The sequence below is a fragment of the Passer domesticus genome, chromosome 8, assembly GCF_036417665.1.
Source record: "Passer domesticus isolate bPasDom1 chromosome 8, bPasDom1.hap1, whole genome shotgun sequence".
Classification (NCBI taxonomy): domain Eukaryota; kingdom Metazoa; phylum Chordata; class Aves; order Passeriformes; family Passeridae; genus Passer; species Passer domesticus.
The window spans coordinates 36,365,293-36,392,956 of NC_087481.1; the positions used below are offsets into that span (position 1 = coordinate 36,365,293).

The window sequence follows — 27,664 nt, forward strand, 5'->3', positions numbered from 1 at the left end:
TGCACAGGTAACTATACTTTGAGATGAAATGCCTATGAATAAAGGACTGTCACCACATCTTTTACTTCTCTGTCTTCATATGCTTGGTGGCACATCCTAGGAGTCAGGAGCTTGGCAGTCAGCAAGAAAGATTTAAAAGAAGCATATATGTAAAATTTAGAGACAGAAAAATATCCATCCAGCTTACCACTCCTGCCCTCCCATTTATCTTATTTTTCTTGCTTTTCCAATGTATTCCACTCCCACTGGAACCTTATTTCACTAAAGCAGGATTTCCCTCAAATTTTCTACAGATTCTTCACAATCCTATCATGTTAACACTGAAACCTTCCTTCCTTTTATTTCCTTCCTTCTGGTTAGAAAAATTTCAATGACCCCATGAAACTCTGAAATTTGACACCAGTTTTCTTCCCTCCTGATATGAGCCTAAAACATTCAGCTGTTTTATCAATAGCACTCTCTTTAGTGCAAAGTAAGACCACAGATTCAATGACCAAAATCAAGCAATATGGAATTATTTTTTTCTTTCTCCTTAGGAAAGGATATATGACCTGTGATATCCTTTAAAACCTCTGTTGGCTTAAGAACATCAGGAGTTCTGGAGTAGAATTTAAGTCTTCATAAATCATTGGCAGTCTTAAATCCCATTTAGTCCCATGTGAAGTGTGCTAAACATAATTGCAGAAACTAGGAAACACACACTGGGACACTACTAAATCAATCTTAAGAGACCCTTTAAGACATCTTGAAGCAATGTCTCCTATGCTTTATATACTGCTGCTCTTCTTGCAGCTTCCATCAGGCATAAGAAAGGACATTTTTAGGGTTATTAAGCATAACATTTGCACAGCAGATCAGCATGAAGTTGTTTGGCTGGGGCACAGGTGTTTCTTTAATTATTTAACATTTGGAAAATTCACTGCGCTTGCTGACCTTCAGATCACACTCCTACTTGTGTGGTTTTGTAGGCTCACACAAAGTAACAACATAAGGACACAGGTTGTTTCTGGACTTGATTAAGTGTTTGCTCATGTTGTTTTCCTGTTGCTTTTTATTAAATTTTCAGTGTTTCTGGGAGCAACTGGCTGCTTCAATATTCCTGAACAACACATTTAAAGAGAGATGTTAACTCCAAAGTGGAAATTTATGTTAGCTATGAACAAAGACTGCTGCAAAATTCAGACCTATTTTACACTGATGACTTGAACAAGATGCAAAAAAAATGGTGCCCAAAGAGATTTACATATTATACCAATAGCTGAGAGCATGATGACAGAACAGTTAGCAGTGTTTTAGTCTCAAAAGTGCTGTGGTACAGCTTTAGCTGCTTACCAGGTAAGAATGGGGCTGGCAAGTACCTGTTCTCAAAATACCCTAAGCAGGTGTTATGCTATGATAGCTACATTCATGTGTCACTAAATCCTAATCAAATATCCCGGGGAAGCCACAGCTCTAGAGTCAGTTCACAGCTCTATCACGAATTCTCTTTAGATCACCTCACAGTGCCATGAAGGCAGATAAAATACAAGTTAAGAAGACTGATCCAGTACAACTTGCACAGTCTTAGAAATGTTCTACAAAAGACATTAGATGAGCAATGTGCAACATTTCATTTAAGTCACCTAATAAAAACTGGTCCTGATGTGAATGCATCTGAATAAACTGAGCTAAAGCCAGAAAGGCAACAGATTAGCTACACACAGTGAGGTATTCCTTAAATTACTTAGTTTTATAGTTTCATGTACAGAAAGATAAAAATTGCAGAACTCAAGAAGCTCTTCTACTCTTCCCTAAGGTGGCATTTTTCTCCTTTTGAACTTTAGCGTGTATAGTCTAGAAGGTCTATGCTTGGGACCCCTTAGGCCAGCCAAGGCCAGCTAAGGGATGAATATGGAAGACAAAATGTCACCATTAGGGTTGTGTAAACCTGACAGTAATGGTGGCCCTTGGAAAGAAATCTCACATTTTAATGAGAACACACAAGAATGAAAAGGTTCAGGCTGCAGACGACTCAAAGTAGACTCTTTCTTCTCAGTTACTAGTTAGACATCAGCAGCAAAAAAGAGTAACTGAAACTCAAGTCAAACAGGCTGATATATTTCAGTGCTAAGAGCTGTCCCCCCAGTTTGAAATGACTTGCAAGGATATTCATTAACTGGGTACCATTGTGCCATAACAAAACAAATAGAGCATAACAATGAGAGGAAAGATTTGATGGAGAAGAAAGTTATTGAACCTTCCTGAGGCAACTACAATGTAAAACTGCACCTATATTGTGAAAGAGGCAGCAAAAATGTGCATTATGAACATTCCCTCTAATGTTTTGAAACAGACAAAACCACGTAATTCCTTTATTAAACAGCATGAGATCTATTTAACGCTTGTTTGGATGCACTAATTAGGTTTTCCTTTGTGGGACAGAGCGATACAGTAGTGAGGGCAAAATGCTCCACTTAGCTTAGCTCCATGCTAGTCCCACTCATGTAACACAGTGTAAGAGAAGTGAGTACATTCTGTGAGAGACACTAATGAGCTTTTTACTACTCTTTTGGTCACAATATTAAAATGCATGTTCTCTTTTTAATATTAGGAACAAAATATTGACTTTCAGGAACTTAAGAGTCAGTTAAGTCAACCTCTCTTCTCGGGTGTGTTACCTTAAGAGGAAGAAGAGTACTTCAGCACACAATTTACCTTTAATTCTGAAAACTGCAAAGTACTTGCTCAGTTTTACATCTCCTTCAACTCACTGCATTCCAAGGGTGCAGATGAGCTAACTGATGCACCTGAGGTTAAAAAACTTCCATAACGTTTTGAAGCTTGCAGCTCTACTCTGTCTTTTATGAAGTTTTAAGATAGAAAATGGAAATTCAAAGTGTGTTCAAACCTTTTTACTATTTTGTCTGCCAAGTAAAGAGAAAAACACCAGTGCAGAAGTACCAAATTTACAGCAGGCCTACATGCATGCAAAAAAGAAACCCAAATAATCCTAAACTCAGACTCATCCGTCTCCTTTATGCATTCAGTCCCGGAGAATAAATGTTCATTCAAATAAGAAAAATTGAGTTGCAAAGACAGCAGTATGGCCTTGTGGTCATGTTACAAACAGATACACACTCCTGGTAACTTTTAACAGAAAAACATCTCTTGGAGATTGACTTCACATTCAGAACCAGCTACACTACTTTAAAATAGCTGTGCTCTTATTATTTTCAAGTACCTGTTTCTGCACACAGCTATACTACACAGAAAAAGAACATAGGTTTCCTCAGGTTTTAGGTGGTTTGCTTTTTTGTTGCTTGGTGGGGGGTTCTTTGCTGAAACCAAATCAATCGAGCTATTAGGAAATTACTATTATGAAAGCTCAGAAAAGTATCAATAAATTATTCTCTGTATAGAAAATCAATAAGCTCCTCTATGTTAATCTAAATGTTTACCTGTAAGTAAAAACCTTTTTTTTTGTGTAGACTCAAGATGGATAGTGTTGGAAATAAAAATAGTACAGAACATTAGATAATATGGCTTTGACTTTTAGGATTTATTTTAGTAGCCAAACCTTAACCTAGAACACAGTAAAATTCATTTTACCTTCTTATAATCCTTTCCTGGCATACGTTCTTCAAATATATTCTGAATATAGTCTGGGTGTCAGACATGAACAATAACTCTTCAGAATCAAGACAATGAGTTAAAAAAAGAGTTTGAAGGATTGATCATGCAAAATTCTCCCCTGCCCCCTATACTTTTATGTATTTTCAGGCAAAATGCCCATTTTCCACCTGATTTTCATGGGAATTCCAAGGTCTACATAAAGTTTACTCACTTGTTTCAACTATATTGCACTAACTTGACTGCAGAATAGGGAGAAAAAGCCAGCTCCACACGTTCCTTGCTAAACTCAGCTAGACCCCAGCTGAGACTCATGTAACTGTCCATAATGACAAGAATATTGGGTTAAGAATAATTCTAACTTAGAAAGCAAGTCAAATTTTAGGGCAGACAGCTCACAGGGCTCATCCTGGTGCCACTGCCAGAACAGGTAACCAGCTGGAACAATGACAGCTTCTGGCTCTTGCCCAAGCATTTACTGGAAGTGATAGGCTTCCACTTTCATTTCCCAGCACCTTACTTTGTATCATTCAACACAGGATCCCAACCCACTTGTGTTCTGCTGGCACATCCTAACCAGACAATGTTCTCCCCTCTCCAGTCCTTTAATTTCCATCAAAGTCAGGCCCAGTCCTGCATTTTTCACTTTCCAGGTACATCCCCACTGTGAAAATTGCACCCTGTAATTTCCCCAGCCTTTTCCCATTCCCAAACTACTACTCTGATCTCCCTGGCTGCCTACAGCTCTCAGCTCCTCCTTGGCCCTCTGTGCTCTGCCCTGAGCTGGAAGTAGGGGTCCTGGCATCTCTGAGCTCTTATTCCAGATGCTCTGGAACACAGCACAACAGGATGAGAGGTGCAAGCAGCAGCAGAGGTGGGTCTGTATCCTTCCTGAGATAAAGGCCCTCATCAGTGCCTTCCTCATTACACAGATGTGTCTCCCCACAGGTGATTTGACCAAACATAACCATCTCTGTTTGGACTTATGCACCTCCCCACTTACAAGTCTATGATTAATAAGGTGCTAAATGACTTTATAGATAAAAGGGCTTCTGTGGCTGCAATTAAGTCATCACAGACTTAATCACGAGCTGTCAGACTCTGTCCAAAATGGAAATTAACTCTTTCAAACATTCACAGCCTGAGTCTGCAGAGTTTCTGCCTGGACCATTTTACTCCACCACATTTGCCAGACTTCTAGAAGGAAGAATTAGAACAAGATTTAGGCCAAGCAGCACCATAATAACACAAAACTCCTTGTCATCACTCTATTCTACCTCTGTGCATAAGAGGTAGGAGACTTAGACTTAAAACAGAGGGAAAAGTGAACTGGGCCCATCAAAAAACTACTATAGAAATAGCAAGAATGAAGACAGATTCCGAAAAGAGTAAAAAATACACCTCCTACAGTGTCAAAATTCCACCATCCCACGTGGCACTAAGCAAACAACTTCAGTGAACATCTCACCTACAGAAACAGATCCAAGAGAAAAGAAAAATGTCACTGATCACAAAAAAAAACAGCTCTTGAAAATGCAAGTCATCATTACTGACAAGAACTATCATGGCAACAGAAAAGAGTAGCTCATCTTTGTGTGTTTCTTTTACTCAGTCTCAAATCATCTCACCAGGCATTTGCATCTGTAACATGAAACTCATTGAAAACTCATTTAATTAGTAAAAGACCTTTAAAAATCAGGATTATTTTCTTTCCTCTTATGTATTTTTTATATATATATATATATATCAGATGATTCTAAAATATTTTAAATATATTTCTATTTATAAATATAGTGTATTTGTTATATAAAAAGTATAGATGGCTAAATCAAACCTTCATCATTACACTTCAACAACATTTTTTTATTATTAAATAAAGCTGGAATTACCCTTATCAGCTCATCAAATTGGCCTGAGAGAAGATCTTTTTTTTCTCAGAATGTTAACTCTGCTCTGTAATTACTTTAGCAGTTACACTTTAAGAGCTTAAGGCATCACCTCGGCTACTTCAAAGCACCATGAGTCAAAAACTTGATCTGCTGACTAAAAGCTTTGATTTTCATGAAATAACTTTTCCAAGAGTAGATGGAGGCGTTGGGAAGTCTTCTGTTCCAGGACTCAATTTTTGGCCTAAATTAAAGTACTGGAAATGTAATTATCCCACACATCTAATCCTAGGGATTAGAGGGGGGTAGTGGGGGGAAGTGGCAGAGAAAAGAGATGCAAGTGCACTGGTTTTAACATTCAGGAATTCAAAGCCATGTTTTCAAGAGTCTGACTGTTTTGGAGATCACTGTTACTGAACTCCATTGTCAACCCTGAAATACATAAATATAGCTTGGGGAACTGGGGAGGTTATCTTAGCTAAAAAGCAACACTATTGTCAAAATGGTAAATACAGAGTATAATAAACTCACACAAAACTTTTAAACATCCATCTAAATTCAGTTGTACACATAAGTAAACAAAAGCAATCTGGAAGATTTTCTTAGATTACTTTAGTTGTTCCTATCCCTGTTCCCAAACAACAGTATGTAGGAATGCTTCAAAAACCATAGTTTAAATCACAGATATTTGATACCTTTCTAGAGATCTACACTTTATACTCATTACTGTGTATTATCTAAACTGATATAATTTAAGCACTTGTTTATGTTTAGCTTTTAAGAAAGAATTTCACAATAGCTGGCTCAAACCTCTGAGCAGCTGAGCCGGGCGAACACACGGGAAAGATGTGGCACAGAGAACTTTTATTCTGCTCCTGCAGAAGCTGTCAGGACATAAGTATCTTCTACACTGTTTCTCTAGCACATGTTCCTCTAGAAACCTTAAATCAATTGTGAACTGACAGAGCAGAGTGAAATTCTGCCTTACCCTCCTTCCTCTTGCTATTAGAAAGCTGTGGCAGAAGAAGGAAAGGTCCTGCTGCCCTGAACATTGATCCCAGCCACTTTACATCAACAAGTGTTCCCATAAAAGGAATTCTCCACTGGCCCTTTACAGCAAGGGTTCAACTTCTTTTAACAAAGCTGGAGGTATTGGGGAAGGAAGGCCCTTCTTTGTCACAACTTATTAAAAAGACTAACAGGGAACATTCTATGAAGCTATCCAGTGTCTCCACCTACTAATCTTCCATGCAAAGCCTCTCTTCCCATCTCCTGTGTGTACACAAAAATTATTTCCCTCACCTTTTAAACTTTAGCCTTTCTTGAATAGACTACAAAAGCGGAATGTATTTTCACATCACTGGAAGACAGGATAAAGAAATCTGCATCCACAATGTTAGAGACTAGATTTTGCTCAGTCTGTTTTGGAAATCAATTGACTATGGAGGTGAACTGTGAGAAATGGGGATTGGAGGGGGGTAAGGACCCAGAGCCAGGACCACAAGAAAGACACCAAAAATATTGCAAAGCATGGAAAAATAAAAATTCAACTTGCCAGGAAAAAAAAAAATGAACTCTTACAAGATAAACTCAATTAGCTAATACATAATACAGACACACAGAATCATGGAACAAGCTGAGTTGGAAAGAACCCTCAAGGATCATCAATCCATATTTGTGCTAACATTTGACATCTTAAAATGTACCACATTGTCCACACAAAGTCACATGAGACATCAGAGGAAAGACAGTGACTGCTGGGAGGCAGAGGTTGCTTAAATCACCTCGTAGTTCTAACAATCAAGCACTGAACTTCAAGTCCATATTTTACCAAGCCAGTGGTTAGTATCAGGTCCTGTTCAACCCTGAGCATCTCCCCACTGTTTGGAGCACAAAAAACATTTGTGCCTCGTCCCAGCTCTTTGAATACAAAATATTTTGGAATTTATACAAAGGATTCACAACAGTAAGTACCACAACTATGCATGGGGGTTTGGAAGATCAGTCTTCCAGGCCACACATGCAAACATAACTCTGTCCACATGCACATTAGGACACAATCCAGTTACATGAGAGCACAGTATTTTTCAAATAATAAAATATATGATAGCATTTTTGTTCAATTCATTCTATTTTCTTTTGCTTTGTTTTTAACTCTCAAGCTATAGTCTCATACATATTAACAGTGGGCATGGCTTGGCTTAAAGGAACTTCTGGTATCCATGAGCTTAAATACTGGACTAGAAATGCAACAGGCTTCTTCTTTATTTAAAACATAAATTTTTTGAGTGTCTACAGGAAAAATCACAAATACATAAATTTATGTTTTAAACCAAGTATAAAACATCCTCTGGTGGTTACCGGCACTATCCATCCTGCATGATTTATTCATAAACAGTGTAAGACCAGATAATCCATAACACTGCAAACAAATGTGGTCTGGTTTCATTCACATCTTCCATGCAAACAGATGCTTATCATATTTTTCTCAAAAGAAAACAGATGTTCCACTGCTGAAATCCTGGGGATACAGGTTAAAAAAAAATTGCAATTTACAGTAGGTAATAGTTTGAATATTTACTAGCATTATGTGAAAGACTATGATTTTAATCAAAAACAAGACCATGAAATTAATCACTGTGATCGCCCATCAGTTATGTTTTATTCTTGGCTTGCATCTCCACCAAAGCAATCATTATTTTAATGACAATTATGGAGGGCTGTAAAAAGTACTAGGAAAGTACCAAAAAGTACCATCAAAAATGTACTTCAGATTTATGATTAACTGTTTAACACAAAGGTTTTAGAGCAATGACCCAAAGCAGTAATGAAAAACTTAGTTTTGCAGTTTTTATAAAGGTGGCCAAATCATTAAACAAACAATTAGTGCTCACAGCTCTTTTAAGCCCTCTTGGGAACATGAACTTGAACGCAATCCAGAAAAAGTGACTGAAAATCATTCCTCACTTTTATGGTACCCTTTGTAAACCCCATTTAATAAAATCACATCATTCCAGTTTTGTTCTGAGCAAGCACTTTGTACTAATTTACCAGTCTGAGCTGGATAAAGGCCTTGAAATAAAGAGAAAAGAAGTAATTGTCCTTTGAGAGAGCAAAGGCTTTCCAACATGACCACAGCAGATGAAGCTGACCTGACAAAGAAAGGGGAAAAAGCACTTCCTTGCTACAGCATCTCATAACTCTAATGGCAAGGAAGGGGAAAAAAGCAAATGCTGCTGCAGCAGTATCACTGTAGGTAAGCTTGAAGAACCAGGCATGAAACATTACTATGTAAGGCAAGTATTCTCTTTTCCTCATGCACACACATATATAAAGTACGCAGGCTATTGCACTTCTAAATCAGAGGGACTTCTGCATTTACCAAGAGTGACAAAGAGGGTAAGTGCTGACGTGCTTGGTTTGTCTGGATTGCTCACAGGAAATGGTGAGTTTTGAGATGAAATACAGACGGGTACAAACAGGACACAGTCACAGAAAGTTGCCAAAACTCACTCGGCTCTCTTCCTGCACGGAAGTCCAATGGCAAAAACTATCATGGCAGTGCTCAGGTACTACTGACTGTAGAGTAACTGTGCTGAGGTGACTGCATGGGTTAGGTCTGACTCCTGTAATGCTACTAAACCCCACCCATAAGCCAGAAGTGTGCTAACAAACCGAAAAAATGAAAAAACTTCAGCAATACAAACGGCAGTGTTAGCGGTATGGACACTGCAGTAAGAATATGCAGCAGATTAATTATCAGAGTCCAGATTAACCTTGAGTTGTGTGAATACAGATTTCAGTTACTAGGGAACACATTGAAATGAATTTTATCAGCCCTTACATCCATGCTTCATTAGGAGTAGAGGAATTGTGCCGTATTTTTCATACAGTTCTAAACAACTGTATAAGTTGCTGTTGGGTTTCAAGATGCAAGCCTAAATACAATCTTTAAGCACCTATATACAACATATACAAAAAAATCAAAATAATAATGGCCACTTTGATTTTTAAAAATAACCTTCTCACTGCTATGAAACTTGCAGTTTCAGATACCCAGAAGATAACAAGAAGCAAAACTGTAGAGCTAGAGGGGAAGGTGGAGCCACTAACTCAGCTAACGAAAAAGATGCAAAGGACTTACTGGAATTTGCAAAAATAATGCTTTGGACTCAGTTCTGTGATGAACTGACAAGCAGAGAATTCATGTTAAAGATGACATATAGTGTTCAGTATTCTTAACTTTCCTGAATAACTGAGACAGGAAGATCCTGAAGGCAACAGCCCAAGCTACAGCTATATCCAGTGGATACTAGAAAATGGAACATTAGCATCACCAAGTTTGGACAGATCAAAGTGCTCAAAACTGTGTATAAAGAGTATTATGCAAAGATACGTCACAATCACAGAAATATTACATATACAAAATGAGGAGACATCCCATAATTTAAAGCAAAAAAAAAAAAAAAAAGAAGCCTTCATAAATTAAGGAGGCAGATTGATTGGAAAAGCCTAAATAAAATGAGCTGTGATGACAAACAGCTTACTATGGAAATGAAACAAATAGAATCCTGACAGTGAAGCTATATGAAAAACTTGCTTAAACAGACAAAAATGCTAATTTGATCCAAACTCGTTTATGCCACATTTATTACTGATATGGAAAAACAAGCATAAAGCTTGAGACAGTGGTGGGTATATTAGTATAAGTGATGGTAAATTATGCAATCTACAGCAGAAACATGACCATCCCTAGAATTTACAGATGCTTAAGTTACTCTTCAATACAAAAACTTTAAGATTCTTACATTAGCTTAGCCTATCAAGACAAGGATACACAATAGTCATCTGTGCAGACTGGAATGACACAATGCTCATGTAGTTGTCAGCCATGGATATTTCAGAAATATTCAGAAATCTATTTTGTTTCTATTTGTTAATGTATTATACTCACCAGCTGTTAATATTGGATTTGATAAATAGTTTCTGAATGTGTGACATAATGAAAAATTCTTTAGCATCATATTCCTATAATACACTCAGCTTTTGTTATAAAATTAGTCTTAAAATATATATTTTATTCAACTATTTATTGGGGTAAAACTTTTTCAAAGAAATGGCCAAAGCACATGTGCTTGCTGTATTTCTGATATTATCTTTTCCCAAGAGATGTACAGGCAAAGGAATCTTAACCAATCTGATTTCAACCTAACATTTATTTCCAGTTTAAGACTTGTGTAATAGCCTAAGGAATCACTTTCTTAACTCTTCAGTAATAAAGAATCAAGAAACAGATAATTTTTTCAATTTCTTTCCATTACATTATATGTCCACATTTAGATGTATCTGGCAAAATCTGAAAACTGACACCAATGTGAGAGTCCCCAGGGATTCACAAATATAATTTCCATGCCACTCTGAAAACCAAGAAAAAAATGGAAAATGTGAGCTGTTATAAATTTGAGCTAATCTCCTCCTGCCATAACCTAAAATGATCGTCAGCAGCCAGGTATAATCTTCTGGTGTTCGACAGCATAAGAAGAGCTTGTCTATCTGAGCCTCAGTGGCTGGTAAGAATGTCAGTATCTCCTCAAATACTTGCACAAGTAAATTTCTTTGCAACATTTCAATTCTGCAGCTGCTTGCTTACCTAGGAGAGGAGGAAAAAAAAAAGCAAGCAGATACTGTGTGGAATTCTTGAACTCAGCAAGCTTATTTTCAGGGTTAAAAATAAAGTAGCTCCAATATTTTACTGAAGGTCAGTGACACAAGACCAGCAATCATCTCCTGTAAGCTTGTTTTACTCTTCTATTTATGTATCCTGAAATAACACTGCTTATATATGCAAAAACTAAATCACACCTCATCCAATCCCCAGGAGGGCAAGAGGAAAAAAACACATCTAAAACTATCAAGGCATTTTTGATTGGTCCCACTTGCCAATGCACTCTATATCCTAAGCCTTATTGGACGTTGATGGGATTTGAGTTTCTTGTGAAAGTAAGATGCTTAGGAAGTTTTAGCTAAGGATAAAAGGCAAAGATGATTATTTCAAGATATGTTAAACACAAAATTAATTACTGTTACACCACTGTTTTTAACTCTGAGTTACAGATATATTGCTATAAGTTCCAAAAGCTTAATTTTATTTATATGCACTAATTAAAGCTCACATTGCTGTGGGGGAAAAAAAAATCAAACAAACCTTTTCCTTATTTACAAAAATTTGTCATGCATGTTTTATTTTTTAACCTGATATTTGAATAAGAAAATTCCATAAAATATGGCAATGAACCCACACATTAACATTCCTCTCAGTAATATTGCTCTGTATCAGAAACTGTAGCACTGCAAATCCTATTTTTTTTCAAGTCTGTGTTTGGTTACTAGCCTCCAGCTGCTGAAATCAAGACATTATTTTTATGAATTATCTGTGCAAACTTTAGTCTTCCTGCTTTCTAAGAAAAATTTGAAAATTGACCTGAATTTATGTTACAAATACAGAAAGAAATCTAAAGGAAAAAATTCTACATATGAAGGGGTTTTTTGGTGGATGGGAGAGGGTATCATTTAATGTTAAAATTTGCATGGGTATTTCAAGATCTCAGGGTTAAAGGTCTCTTCCTCAATTTTAAAATAGCATCAAAATCAAATTTGGGGTAATTACTCCATTTTTCCCACCCCTATAATGCTGCTGTCTATATTCAGTTTGATGCAACCTTTAATTTCCTGGAGAGTTTGAAGTTATCTATTTTTAGTAGATATAATGGTACTGATGTGGTGGGCAAACCAATCCATGAGTATTTGCAAAGCACAAGCAGCAGTATTACAAAGCAAGCAGTAGCAACTGACTGCTGAAGGTAAACCATGAAATAAAGTCATTTAGGCTAGACCAAATCACAGCAATATTATGGTGAAAGGAGATGAGGTTCACCATGGTTATGCAGAGACATTTTTCAAAACCACTTGTGCTCCACCTCATCCACCCTCCAATTTAGGAAAACCAACTGAATTTTAGAAGACTCTTGTCATTACTGTACATAGATGATATATATAATTTGCACATATTATTTTCTCTCTGGTAAGGTATTCAGGTTCTGTTTTTTTTAAACAAATAACTGGGCTAAAACAGTGCTGTTACAGTTTTGACACCTATTTTGTTCATCTCTGAAGCCAGATGACCACTAGTCACAAACAGTGAACATTGTCAGGTGCCACCATGAGTAACTTTTCAGAAGAAATGCATTTAAAAAGTGTTAAAATAATCTAACGACTAAAACGACTTCCAGACAGAATGAAAGAAGCTGAGAAAGGCAACAACAGCACAAGAATTAAAAAGACTCAGGTAACCAGAGAGAAATATCAGTAATTATGACAACCATCTTATTCTTCCTACATGAAAGGCAGTACTACTCATCTTGGCTGCAATTTGCCAAAAGCATGCACAAGACTATGATCACTGAATCAACATTTTTCTTAAGCAAAAAACTATTGAAAGCCAGGGAAGTCCTGGGTCAGACAAATCTGTCCCCAGGTTGCTGAAGTAATCAGTGCTCTGAAATAGATAAAATGATAACATTAACACTTGACTGTACTTTGGAGAGGACTGTGTTCTTTGGTAAGGATGCAATGCTTCTGATCAGCCAGGATCAATAAGGAATAAACATATTCACATAGATACCTAGATCTCAAAACTTTTATTGCATGCTACAATTTTGTTTATTTGTTACCATGACTTCATAGTCAATATTTTTGATGAAACTGAATTACATAAGAAAAATATCTAAATAATTTTTGACTTTTAACAACAGCTGGAACCATTGTTTGTTTTAAAGCTCCAGCAACAGCCATAAAATAACCCATCCTTTTCCAGAAACAGCTCTCAGGTATTTCATACATGTTTATTGAACAAATGTCCCTTTTTTGAAGGTTTTAACTTTGTTTAAAAGAGTATGCAAAGAGATTAAGCCATATGTCTTAAGGGCAAAACCAGCACTAGAACTTATCAAAATTCATTTTGTGTAAATCACAGATTGCATTTCTTGCACTTTCAAAGAAAGTTTCTAAGAGAAAGAGAAAGCGTAGCACATAAGATTGGACTTTATAATTCTTTTAATGCATTTTATTCTTCTTTGGTGTCATCCTGGTTTTACAAGCTTGCTATGACAGCACCACAATAAAAAAAAAAAAGGAGCTGCTCTTGCTAGCATTGCCCTGTGTGTAACAGAGCCCTATCACTAGTTATTGAGACAACGGTCTTCAAGTTGTCACCAAGATCATGTAGCCTTTTCTTTCCAGTAAACAATCCTGTTGAAAAATTGAGCTTCCTAGCCTGAGGCTGCAGAGAATAGGTCCCAAAAAAACCTGTGCTCCATTGCTACCGAATCAAACCGTCAGAAAAGGCAGTGTTCTTTACAATCCTGAGTGACAGCAGTCCACACAGATGTTCATCTGGACAGAGCACAGGAATAGAAACAGTCATGAGGCACCAGAGCCATCAGCACCCAAAGCTCGCGGACATTTGTCATGCTCCAACTGGTTCTGGGAAAGGCCCTGTCTGCAGCCAGGCAGGTGGAGCAGAGCAGAGCAGAGCGTGGCACGGAGGCTGGAGCAGCAGCCCTCCAGTGCTGCAGCATTCCTTTGTCAGGTCATTTTAGGCCTCTCTGTCCTGTTCTGAATTGTGGATGACAATCCTGGCTCATGTCCCCCCTTCCTGCAGGTTCTTGCAATGTGCTGTCTCAGTTAGAGGCTCCTAGTTGAAGATATTTATTAATATAATTCTTGGTCAAGGTAGGAAGCTGTCAATAGCTAGAGAACATTACGCAGTTTCAGGTTTTTATCTAATGGAAAATCCTTTTCTTCTTAGGTTTTTAGTATTTCTTTACATAGCAGAGATTATAATTATTATTAATAACAATAATAATAATAATAATACTGCAACACTATTTTCAATTTACAACAGCTAGCAAGGGCTATAAAGGCAAGTCTTCTTGTCCAAGATAGATGATTTATGAAAGTGAAAAAAAAACTGAGGAAGCAATCTTCCTCTTGGCCTGTGGATTGTTTTGGCAGGATACCATGCTTTTATTTTACCTCTTCTGTATATATATTAATATATTTCTATGCTTATGTTCATATTATAAGTAAAAAAATAGCAAATTTACCACATTTTATTTTAAAATTTAAATTTTCAAATACAGTTTCACTGATACTCCATTTTCGCAAAATTATAATTTCCTATGAATTTCCAATAGCAACTAAAGATGGAGAATCACTGCATTATGTGCAAGGTGAATTACAAGACCTGGCATATAAGATCATCTTAAGGTCATATAAGAGGTCATCTTATTTTCTCCTGATTATAAAAGATTACATACAGACAGAGCCCTCTGATCTTCACCAGAAAACTTAATTTGCTTATTCTGTAGTAAGGAAGATTAACCACAATATACCCAGCCCTACAGTACATTATAATCAATATTATGGGGTTGAATACTGTCTAAGAAAACTATCTGACACACCCCTCCTGGCTGGGAATCATTCCCACTAATGACTTTTAAAATGAAATATGGAAAGGAAATAATGGGGGAAGGAGGAAGAATAAAGGACCACAGATTGTTACATTTTTGGGCATTCATAATACACATCAAACAGAAAACATTCACACCCTTTAAATTAGCTTACAAGAGCATAGCTAGTTAGAAAAAGAGGAATCATGAAAAATGTCATTATCTCATCCAACTCACATCCCTTTAAGGGAATAGGTATTCATATGCTTGGATTTAGCACCAGAAGATTAAGTGGAAGTTAATTGTTGCACTGTTTCTATCTAAGTATCAATACAATTGAAACAATATTTTTATTTCTTGGTCAAATTCTTCTCTGTTCTGGAGACAGACTACTTTCGAGCCCTAACAGTATGTTTCCTCTCCATTTCCCATTATAAACTAATACTTTAAGGTTTAAGCAGAGTTTATTTAATTGCAGTCTTTGAAGGCTGTTTCTCAATTCCATTTGAAATAATTAGTTAAATATCACACATTTCTATAATACTCTTTTGGAGTTTTCAGGCACATTCAGAAATTCAGCTGCCTTCAGGAACTGGTGCCACTGCATTTTTTTCTCTACTGTAATCCAGCACTGAATTTTATCATGCCTTGGATTTTTTTTTTACCAATACAATTAACTCAATATGTACTAGTTTTTTATCAAATATTTTTGTGCTTTCATTAGTAGAAAGAATAACAAAAAGTATCATAAGTCCAGCAAGGAAACAGCCTCAATTGACACATACTTTTAAATGTCTTTCCAAGTCTTGCCCTTTACTGTTTTTGCATAACAGAGCACTGTATTGCAAGATACTACTACATAAAATAATATTTCTTTTTTCTGATTCTCATGTCCAATTCATTTGCCTAAAACATCTAACCTATTGTCAATCTTCCTCTTATGATGCTTATTTACACTATCCTCAGGAACTGATAAATTAAACAAACCCCACAATCCCCATAAAAGTAAAATAACCCTGTTGTTTCACTCTATTCCACTAGCAGCATTTTTGTTCAGATGTCTAGGTTTAAGGAGGAAAGAGGCTGGACACAAGCTGCTGTATTTACAAACATCAGCTTTATAGAGAAACATTCTTCCCCTGTCTCCCAACAGTTACTTCTGCCTTAGCTATTGGAATACTTTACCACCCAGCTTTGATGGAACAGACAAGCTATGTGCACATCAAAATGTCTTTGTACTTGTGCTTTGCTTTGCTCTGCTGGAGGACAGGTCAGAATGTCTAAGACCTAGCTGGAGCAAGCTTTTTAATCTTCATGTGCCTGAGTACAAAATCACTGCTCTCTTTGGGGCAGTTGCTGCTGGATAGAAAATAATTCAGATGGATTGGTTTCAGGGGGTCCCAGCGAGTATAATGGAGCTCACACTGACAAAGCAACAGCTGGAAGAGTTTCAGCTCAAGTTCTGTAGCTTAAGGACAGTACTCACTTTATCAACATTCTTCCCAACAGTCAGTTACAACAAAACTCCACTAAAAAGAGATAACATCCACACCTCATAGACGTTATTCCTGTGTATTAACCAACCTTCTGCAAAAGCTGCATGGTACAGGACTCATGGCACAATTTTTAGTTTGCGTTTGCACAGATCTGACATGCTATACTCCTTAAAACAAAATTGCCAGAAGAAACACCAGTTAGCATCAACTCTAGAGAAATTATCTCTAAATGACAAAGCATTAGGAAAACCCTTAATAAAAACAGCCTTACAGGAAAAAAAAATAGTATTATTTGTGTTTGAAAATACAAAAAGAAGTTATGAATATTCTAAATGTCAAATTTTGTAATAATAAGAAGCTACCCAGATTTGTTGGATATGTACCTAACAAAAATATCATGTTAAAAGATTCCCATCTTACATATGAATATTTTCTAACTATTTATTTGTAAACATCAGCAGGATTCATTCACCTCACTGATCAGGCCAAACACACACTGAACAACCACGTATTTTCACTGCAATACTTATTCTCATGAGTTTCTACAACTTGCCTCAAAGAGCAGAAAAGTTGCAGTTGCTATGACCAGATTTATGGCTCTGAGGTCATCCTCCCCAGCACCTCTTCCCAGGGCAGCATGGACAGAGAAAAAACTTGGAGCCTATTTTTGTGGCCATTCACAGGCTTGGTATCTGTCAGGTTTTAAAATATTCATCAGCTCTGGGGCTGGTTTCTGCAGGCTACCACTAAAAGTAGTTTTGGGGGCTCCTTATTCCTTTTTGAATGAAGGAACTCTATTATCAAAGAATTTGACAAATAATGCAAACAGATGAGCAAGATCTGGATAATGTTGGGTCTGCCATGTCACAAGAGCTTATACTTACAGCATATATTTTTATTAAATCAGATATTCAAACAATATTCCTCTGATAAGGAACTACTTCATCAGGTATGAAAGACTATCTATGAAAAAATTGTTAAAAACTAAGATTTTAAAAGAAAACAATAGAGTAAGAACATTTGTGGGTTATTTCTTTCTAAACCACAGAAGTACATGGGGAGTGAGGAAGAACACACAGAGGGGCACAAAATACCAATAAAAATAAGTTCTTAAATATACTAAATGGTACCTCTACTGCTAACCTTTAAAAAACTATTACCTAGTTTTTAAAACAGTTAAGTATGTCAGAAATAACACTTAGGCTGATAAAATAGTACTGAATTCCAGTTAACTGCTGTTAACTACCCAAGGATACCTTGATCGATTAAATACGTGAGAGCCACCAAAAATGCTCCTGGTCAATGGCTGGTTTCTAACACTCAGACAGAAAGATTATGGCTGGGCCTGTGTGAAGCTGACACATCTGAGGAAGCCTACAAATTTTCTTTGATAAAACCTGTAAGTTTTCTGAAGCTGCTTTTACTTGATCAGTCCAGTGTGACCTTTTCAGCAGCTGTTTTTTCCACATATTAAGAATTGTTCAAAATAAGACATTTAAATGAAAATAATGATCAAAAATCCAGATACATGCTTGGCAGCCAATACCCTTTTGTTGAAGAAAGACTCTCCAGTGTTCTGTCCTGCCTGTGGATGTCATTTTAACTACCAGATGATTAGTAAAATGCCACTACCTTCAATGCTTTTGGAAACAATCCTTTTGGTAACATCCGTGATACTCGCAGAGAGATTCTAAAATACAAATGAGCACATAATTTTCAAAAAATAGAGGAAGAAATAAAATATGGAAATGTAAATACCTTCCCTAGCTAGTCTTTTTTTTTCTATTCAGGATCATCATCATGTAGAAGTCATTCAGTTTTGCAAGGTCTCCGGTGTCTTCTAGCAGCAACACTTAAAAGATATCCCTAGGTGGAATACTTTAGTATTAAATAACTATAAAACACACTTCCTTTCACCATCTCAAAAATTACAGATACTCCTGCATGTCATTATAACTCCTGAAATCTGGAAGGCAGTGGGATTACATGGCAAAGTAATTTCTAATTAAATTGATTGTATCTCGAAAAGACAAGAAAGTTAAGACGTTTTGTCCTCTAGATTTATCTGTGACTAGGCCAAAAGTACCTGATTACTTTTTATACAGTTTCTTTTCCAAAATGCAAATTAAAAGTGACCTTTAAGTTGTTAGATTTAATGAAAGTGCGCATTCTTTCCCCAGGACTAACAGGCAGAAAGGAAAACAGCTGGGTGTGAAGAAAACTTTAGTAAGCCACCAATCACTTATTTCTGGTGCAAACTAATTACATTAAAAACTAAATCCAAGGCAGGTTGCAAGTTCAAAGTACAAAAGCAGAAAGGATTGGATGAAAGGGCTGTTTCATAGAGGAAAACCAAATAAATATATTCACACTTTAAGTAAAGATGCTAAAGCATATACTTTTATGGAAAAATACATGCCGCTACAGACAAAGTGATGGAGATTCTCATTATACATTTCTCAAAATGAGGAGAAGGCAGGAAGAAAAATTGGCTTCAAGGGTGTTCTCACTTTCAGCCTCAGTCCATCCTAAGTGGCCTTACCAAAGTAGCTCTCAAGGCTGAAGGTGGAAGCCAAGCAGAATTAGACACATTTCTTTCCATATTGTAATTAGCAATTTGAACAGTCCATCAGGTAAATCAGTAGAGGCTACATTTATGAATCAAACCAGGGCTTTCATGCAAGATAGACACTAGCAAATACAGTTCATGGAGTGCAGTTAAGGGATAACATGTGATGCCTTGTGAAATGCAAGGCCTGTAAGGTACAGAACATCAAGACAGCCAAAATTGCTTTGGACTGCATGAATCTATAAATACATGAAAAACAATAGGATTATCTGACTAAATATTAGAAAAAGACTGAAAAAAACTCTGAAAAAATCTTCTAGTCTGGACAGAAATAAGGCACTAAATTATTTCATATAGCTATAAATGTCACATAATTATAAGCAAATGGAAACTTTTAGGCCACATCAATCATTGCTGTTGCTATTGCTGTAAATAGAGTTATTGTCGTGCAAGCATATATACACATCAACACATACAAAAATAGGCTGTAGCTGGAATAGTATTCAAACTTCTCATCCCTGTCAATCTTTTTGACTCAGACAAAATGGAACAAGTATCCAGAGTTCCATCTAAAAGCTTACAAAATCAGAAAGCAAATTTTAATCTACCCTCCAAACAAGCACACAGAGAAAGCACCAACTGCTCTGAAAACTGAGTCCCAACTCAGTGCCTAAACAGGAAGGGAAAAGACCCCACGTATGGATGCATGCTGAACAGGTATGCACAGACCCAGACTCTTCAGTGTCATAAGGTGACATGACCAGGAAAAGCAACAGGGGAGGAAGCTAAAGATCTGTTTCCTTCCAAAAGACTATGGAAAGCTGAGCTAGCAAGACATACATGGAAATGTAAAAAGCACAGTACTTCTTTGGTGTATATATACATATATATACACACATATATATATATCTATATATCTCTATATATATATATGCACACACACATATATATATGTATCTGTAATGCTGCTCTATATACCACTGGTCTGTTATCTCAAATAAGCATCTTGATGTGTACAAAGTGACAGGCATCAGCACTGATCTTCTCAGTGTGCCTGTAACTGGACCCTGAGACAAGTCTATACCTGCTTGTCCACAGGATGCACCTCTGGTTCTTCTCCCCAGAATCCACTAACACTTATTAGCTGCCTCCTTCCCCGAGCTGTGGGTTTGTGCTGCCTTCTGGTTCTCATTATTATATTCATTTCAATGCAGTTCCTGAAGTCTGATACCTCAGTACTTGAGAGGTCCTGCATGTGCCACCAAACAATGATTCAACATGACATTGTGACAGAAAACAGGGAGAAGGAATAGAAATAAAAGAACAAGGGATCAAAACAACTGCATTTGGCTCTGTGTGTGGGGTGTGCCTATCAACACCAATAACTGTTAACCGTGAGTCAGATGTCACATCGAGAGAGGAGTCAGATCACTCACATCAGCCTTCCATTTGACTGGAAGGTATCAGTCTTTTTCCTTTATCTAAAAGGATATGCAAAAATATAATGGGCTGTCAACTCTTCTCTTTTTTTGAATTCCTATTTAGGTTTTGGTAAGTTCTTAATTTCTCTTCAGGTCCTTAGTGATCCTTGTGCATTTTGAACTCTCCATAACTTCCAGTGCTTTGAAGACTGTTCTACAGACACATCAGGGAGAGCAACTAACATTCTTATCAATGTTGTGGATGACTTAATAGTGTAGTGATTTGCCTCATGAAAATCTACATCAAGAGACACCAACTTTAGGTACAAAGTAGGAATTTTGCTTAATTTACCAACAGTTATATCCCTAATGCTGCATACATATAAAGAAGAGGCCAACTTAATGGAGGACTCATACTCAGGCTTGTGCTCCTGACTGTCACTGACAACATGGTAATATAGATGTTAAATAATTATAATTTGGGGGGACTCTATTTCCTAACTCAAATATAAATTTTTAAATTTTTTTTGAACAGGTAGTATCCCTTTTCATACAGTGCAGACAGTGCCTAAATCACATAAAACATTATTGTTTAAAAACTCATTAATAATGGAGAAGATGAGCTTGCAAATAAACTCGACTCTACAAGTACATGTTAGGTTAAAAATGTGCCCAGGAGGAAAGGTAAGAAAACTTGATTTGTTTTTTGTCATACAGAGATTTCATTCTCTTTTTCTGTTGTTTGCACTCAGAAAATTGCCCTTGTGGGAGTCAATCCTGGAAGGATGCAGCAGCTAATTTTAGTTAATAAATTGTTGCTTTACTATGTATAGCCAAGAATCATCTGATTAGCTCTTTCTGTGTCAGAGCTGCTATATCTCAGTTAAATTTCCTAACTGAGAAGATTTAAAGACTTCTGAAACTAGTTCTTCAGGAAAGATGTGCTTCTATTAGAATTTTCCACTCACTAAAATGACTGCCAAACTTTTTTTGTTCATCAGCTTTCCAGAACTTACATCCGTATTCCATTATATAGCACTTGCCAGTAAATACTATTTTGGCCTAGTTTGGGACTTGTTTTAATGTATATAAGAAAGATCTGCTACATATATAAATCATTAGGAATTATTAACTAAAGGATTGCATAAATAATCTGTTTTATAATATATTGCAGATATTTCCAAGATAATGTGCAACAAAATGAGAAAAGTCTCACAGAGAGAAATATACTATGTTTCAAACATAATTTCTGAGCTGTTTAAATATGAAACAAAACCTTGTCAAGCTACAAGTTTCCAGCTGTTATGATATCATAAGATAAATTTACAGCTACAAAACAGCTTGGTGAGGGAAAAAAAACATTTGCTTTTACAAAGTATAGAAATATAAATGTTTCAAGCACTGCAACTGTCCAAACAAATTAGTAAAAGCAAAAAAAAAAGTTGAATTCAGTATGGTTTGATTTTGTACCAGCCTCATAGCACGTGTTATAATTATTTAAATCTGTAGGCAAAACGTGATTTAAATCTTAGCGTGATGCATTTAATGTTAATTTAAAATGATCTGATAAAAGTATACAGGTGGTCTCATGTCTAGAATTTTGCTGTATTTTATTAACTGAAATAATAATTTATTTCTCTAGTTAAGCAGTAATAAAGCTGGATAACTAGGCTCTGAAGGCCCACTATATGTGGGGGTTTAAATTCTTAACCAGAGCTAAAATGAAAAAAGAGTTTCTTTCCTCCTTGACTTTGAAAAGAATAGAGTGGTGATTAACAGCAATATTTTTTTTAATGAAACACAACCTTTCATCCCTGTCATATTCTGACCATCCTTGCTTGTACGGAGCTCTCTGACAAGTGGAATAATAACGGTCATACATCACTGCCCTGAAAGTCCAATCATCTAAATCTTCACTCGCTGCAGCCTCTGAGACTCAATTACTTTATTGACATGCAATCTTCATAAGGGGAGAAATATTGTGCATGTAAGGTCACTTGGTTATGAAGACATATTATCATATTATCTGCATGAGGGTTGCAGGGCTAGGACCTGACAGAGCTAATTATAATGGTACATGATAGAGAGCTCAGTACACATTATTTGCTTGGCTGAAACTAAAGGTGAGGTAAGACCATGACATCATGGTTTCAAAAGAAAATAATTCCCTTTCCCTTAGAGACTATTACTTTTATTGTTTAATGTTTTGTACAGATTATATTCATACACTCCTCATAAGCAAGCAAGCAGTGAGAATTTCTGAATTCAACTGTTTCCATTTGGAAGTACTTAACTCTTGAAGAAACCAAAAACTCATCTATAATAATGCAGTCCTTTTCATTTGTGAGACTTAAATCACATTTTCCCTGCCCTTCCATCAGTCCCCAAAAGTGTATCTATAAATATACATATGGCAAACTGATAGTCCAAAATTTGCACACAGGTAATACATACTGCTACAATATTTTCTACATTTCCAAAAGCATGCAAGCCTCCACTAAAACGCTAAACAAAGTGTGTTAGCCTCTCATTTTTCAATATAAATAAATTTTCATTTTGCTTTCCCCTTCCTCTGTACCTTTCCTCAATGTACCTTCCTACTCTATTTAATTCCTACTAATCCTCTGTCACTTGGCACTGAGGTGCAGTCCACCTCTGTTCTGGGATGACTGGCACAAAATTCATCTCCTAATCCTTTACTGGCCATTCCCTCATATTAAAATAGAAAACAGAGAAGAAACAAAGCATATGTTGTGTCTTTTTATAAATAATCAATGTAAATTACTGCACTACTACACTGCACACGTAAAAGTTTTGTTTGAGGGTTTTCTTTTGGTTCCTTTGGGTATTTGTGGTGATTCTATATGTTTACTTATAAATTTTTAAATTTTTTTGCCTTTCTTTTAAAGTCTTTGCCAAATTTTATTCATGTCTAACCTTCAGGTAGGAAACACAAAGTTCACTCTTAGAATAGTTTCAGAATTGCAGATATATGATGCTAGTGCCCCAGAATAAATTATATTTTATACTTCTGATGGGGAACATTTCTTATTGTACAAAACCACTGATCAATATTCTATGCCACAGAATAATGATTCCATGGCAAATCATGCTGCACGAGGTTCTGCATTTTCCTTATTTGAAGGCAGGGTAGAGAAGCCATCCCAGCTCCAAATAAGTTCCTTGCTCCAAGCAAGGCATCGTACCATTGCACCAGTGAGATTCCAAAACAGGCACACATGCTTTAGTAATATTGCCAGACCATAACCTCACATGTAGATGCTTTCAGTTATCTAATTTACTGAGATTGGTCTCCTGTTAAAAAAAAAAAAAAGAAAAAAAGTTATTTCATAACAACAAATTCACAGGCTCCCCTACTAGGCGGAAAAAAATGAAAAAAAGTGCACTGTACTTATATCTGCCCTCCTGAAAATATTTCTTCTTATTTTCAAAAGGAAAATTTTACAAACCTTGGTGCGTCAGATATTACACTGTCCTTTTAACAATACCTTAGTCTACCCATATTTTTTGTAAGTTTACAATTTTGCTATGTCTATCTGCTGTGCTTTGCTTCTGAAAGAATCCTGCCTGAAGTCCAGTAGCATTTTGAAAACTTATTTGGTCCTGTATTTAAAGCTTCACACAGTGTGGGATTTCAAAAAGAATTTGATTTAAGTGTTAACCTCTGTTTCCACCAAGGAATATAAAAAAGTCCTTGGGAGATGACTGCAGATACAGATAGGGAGATGTCAGGCCCTGCCTCTGGAATAACATTGATGGTTAAAAACATCTTTTGCCGAGTTTAAGTTCCAGCAGCACAAAGAAGACAGTGAAGTAATCAAGACCCAGAAGAAGGGAAAACAAATACACCCCAGAACCATATTATCAGTAACCATCACACTGGCAGTTATCCAGCTGATGAGAAAGCAGACAGGTAGTGAGCCATGAAACCCAGAAAAAGAGGAAAAACATCTTCTGACAGCTATGAAATTCTGCCTCAAAGTGAGTTGTTAGTTTAAAATTTCCCAGTGTCCTGCAAGCTTCTGGTCTGAGATATAAATGACATGGAGAGACCCCAACATACATGCAGGGAAATCTGGGTCACCAAAACTCCACCAAAGCACAGAGACCAAACTGCAGACTCTGAATAGCCGAGCTACACATGTCATTTCTTTAGCAACTACGTGAATACTCAATTTATGGAAATATGAAGTAAAAGGTCACCCCCTCGGGCATCAAAGACTTTTTATCAAGGAAATGGAACAAGAACTAAGGGGAAACAAATGTTAATGTCATGCCCAAAACCACAAAACATTTTTATTGCCAAAATTGCTTTGAAACTAACAGGGCCAGGCACATGATATCAGCTCAATATATTTCAGAGCTCTGGATCACAAGGCACCTAATTCAAGCAACAAAACATGAGGTACACATGGCTAGGTGCTTTCCTCCTAGTGGCAATTAATGTGGACAACATGACATTGACAATCTCAGCAATAGGAGAGATGGAACTGGGACACTCTCCAGAAAACACAATAAAAAAATGAATGACACTCAATAGTGGTAGCCAAAAGGAAAAATGAGATCCCCATATTGTACATCTAGTCTTGAGGACAAAGAACCAATAATAAAGAGATGACCTGAATGAAATTTAAAGGAACAGGACACTGCTAAAATAAAATAAATAAAGAAAAAAAGACAACGCCTCCCCTTAGATAACATAAAAACACTATTAGTAAATTAAATATTCAGTTTTGAATACTTTATGCATCATGCAGCAAAGACATCATCATATTCTTCTGGTAACATAACCTTTAGAAGGCAGTTCTGGAAGTTGAAAAGAACATGTCATAAAGAAATAAATTGGGATGCTATTCAGGCAGACAACAGATTATTCTGTGCCAGTTACTAAAAAACTGGCAAAGTAATTTACAGCAGAAGAAATAAACAAATAATCTCATTAGCTGAACATGCAGAGATACTGTGCAAAATACAAAAATGTATTCAAAATTTAGTTAGAAAATATTGGAAATTCTCTGAACTTCTAATTCAGATTTGAGAGGGGAATTAAATCAGCTTTCAACTCTAGAGAAATTATCAGGTACTCTCCAATGTAGGATGTAAAATTTGGTAATAATAAAATGCAGCATTTGACATGATACTTTTCTGTAACATTAGCTACCAACACACTGTAAGTACCAAACACATCATTTACTGGCAATGTAGAAAAGAAAACAAATTGAAATGGGTGGTCTTTTGACCCTCATTTTCAATATTGCAATATGAATAAGGCGCACCTTATTTTTACAAAACATTTCTCAACGTTCCTTTTATATAAATTTAATTTTTGTCAGTGTCACATGGATCCAGTGCTCCATACCAAGCAAAACAAGCAAATAAAACTAGTTTGGTAGAAAAATTGTGGTTTACTGATACTAAAGTGTTTTGTGAATGAGCGCCTTGTATTTAAATGTGTTAAAAAGTGGGAGACACACTAAAGCAAAATTTGAACAAGAAACATCAATGTGTTTTTTCAATATTTTAAATTATTTTTAGTATTATTTTAAAGAATTATAGAAATTTCCCAGGCTCTTAAATTATTTTTCACTTCAAATTAATTGAAAAGGTACTATGTTACTTTATTGACAAAGTACTGGCTTGCAAAGGAGAGAAATGTGTCTATAAAATAGATTTCAGCCCATCTGAGACTCATAGATCATCAAAGAGAATGAGAACATGAGGGAACCAAATTACAATTTCCATGTGGCTCTGTTCCAACATACCTTAACCTATATTTTGGTCTACCCCACTTTCCTTATCCACCCCATCAAACACACACGCAGATATTAAAACCATCACTGTGAGAAACAGTTTCCAGTAAGAGCAGTTATTTGTTGGAAAGAGTTTTCAGCCAAAGGCTTACCTACAACTTGCCTGCCAGCTGCACATATCTCTGGAAATGCAGAATTCCAGAGGGAAAAGTGACTAACACGGTGTGGAAGGCAGGGGGGAACCAGGGGTGTCTGACATGGTGCTGCAGCAGGCCCAAACTGGCACTAAGCTGGTGGCTAAGGTAGAGCTTGATCCTAAATAATTTTTCTAAAAAGAAGAAAATTTGGTATATTAACCAATGACAGTATAGCTTTTCAAGAACTTGTTACAAACACATCAAACACAACATTTTATTAATTTTGACAATACTAGGAGAAGTAACAAATATATTTTTGCAAGCCCTACTCTGTAAAAACACAGAACAATTGACTAATCAAGAAGATCAATAGTGAATCTCCTCATTGACTTCAAAGACAGCAGATTCCTGTGTAAAAGCACTTTAGAGGGAAAACCTAAGCTTCAAGCTATGATGATTACTTCAAATAGTTTCACCAGTTTGTATTTTTGGAACCCTTCTGGCAATAACTTTTCCCTTTAAACCATTTCCCAAGTCACAGCTTGTTAGAGAGAATGTTAAATAAGGATATAATGTTTTGGGAAAAGGGTAGGAAACCAAAAGCCATAAGAGACAAATAACAAACAGAAACATTGCTTTAGTGACCTACAGACTATTAAAAATTTGTCCAACAAATATTGTCAGCCTTTTAAGATTTTGACTCCAATGATGCCTTTTGTCATGGCTTCAGGGGTCCATGTGCCTATTCCATGGGTTTGCCTTATACAAACTGGTAGGAAACTATAATAAAATTCAAATAAAGATAGGGCAGAGAAAACACACAATCTTAAAAGTGGATAACCAAACAGTACAAAAGAAAATATTGGGAGTGAAACTGATAACACACCCTGCTGCCAAAATCTGGAGATGTAGATTGCCTCTGGATTAGTCCTCAGATTGCTGTAAAATACACCTACTTACCCTTTCACAGACTGACTACAAGAGATTGAAAGTCAAATTTAAAGACTAGAGACCAAGAGAAGCATTTATCATATTGTTCCACATCCAAGTAAAACAACTTCCCTATACAAATTTAAAGCTTGAATAAGCAGGTGCCACTTAAAAGTATGCATGAGGTACATTCAAAACCAAAGACTGGCACACAGAAGAACTGCAGCATTTCAAAGGATTTGTGCTTGGAATCTAATAGCATTTTCCTACCTATCCAGCCTCCAGTTGCAAAAATATAAGGATACTTTCTTCTTTACAATATCACAAATGAATAGA

General features: G+C 36.4%; 1 protein-coding gene across 22 annotated transcripts in view; it reads right to left on the bottom strand.

Annotated features, from left to right (window-relative positions):
• LRMDA (leucine rich melanocyte differentiation associated) overlaps nt 1-27,664 on the bottom strand; it is a 630,413-nt gene that overhangs the window by 36,169 nt on the left and 566,580 nt on the right. For 19 of the 22 annotated variants that reach the window (XM_064430374.1, XM_064430387.1, XM_064430383.1 and 16 more), the window contains one exon: nt 26,414-26,589. The exons of the other annotated variants lie outside the window; for them this stretch is intronic. In XM_064430374.1, coding sequence (XP_064286444.1) covers nt 26,414-26,589 — 176 coding nt within the window. The remainder of the gene's footprint in view (nt 1-26,413; nt 26,590-27,664) is intronic. 22 annotated transcript variants of the gene reach the window in all.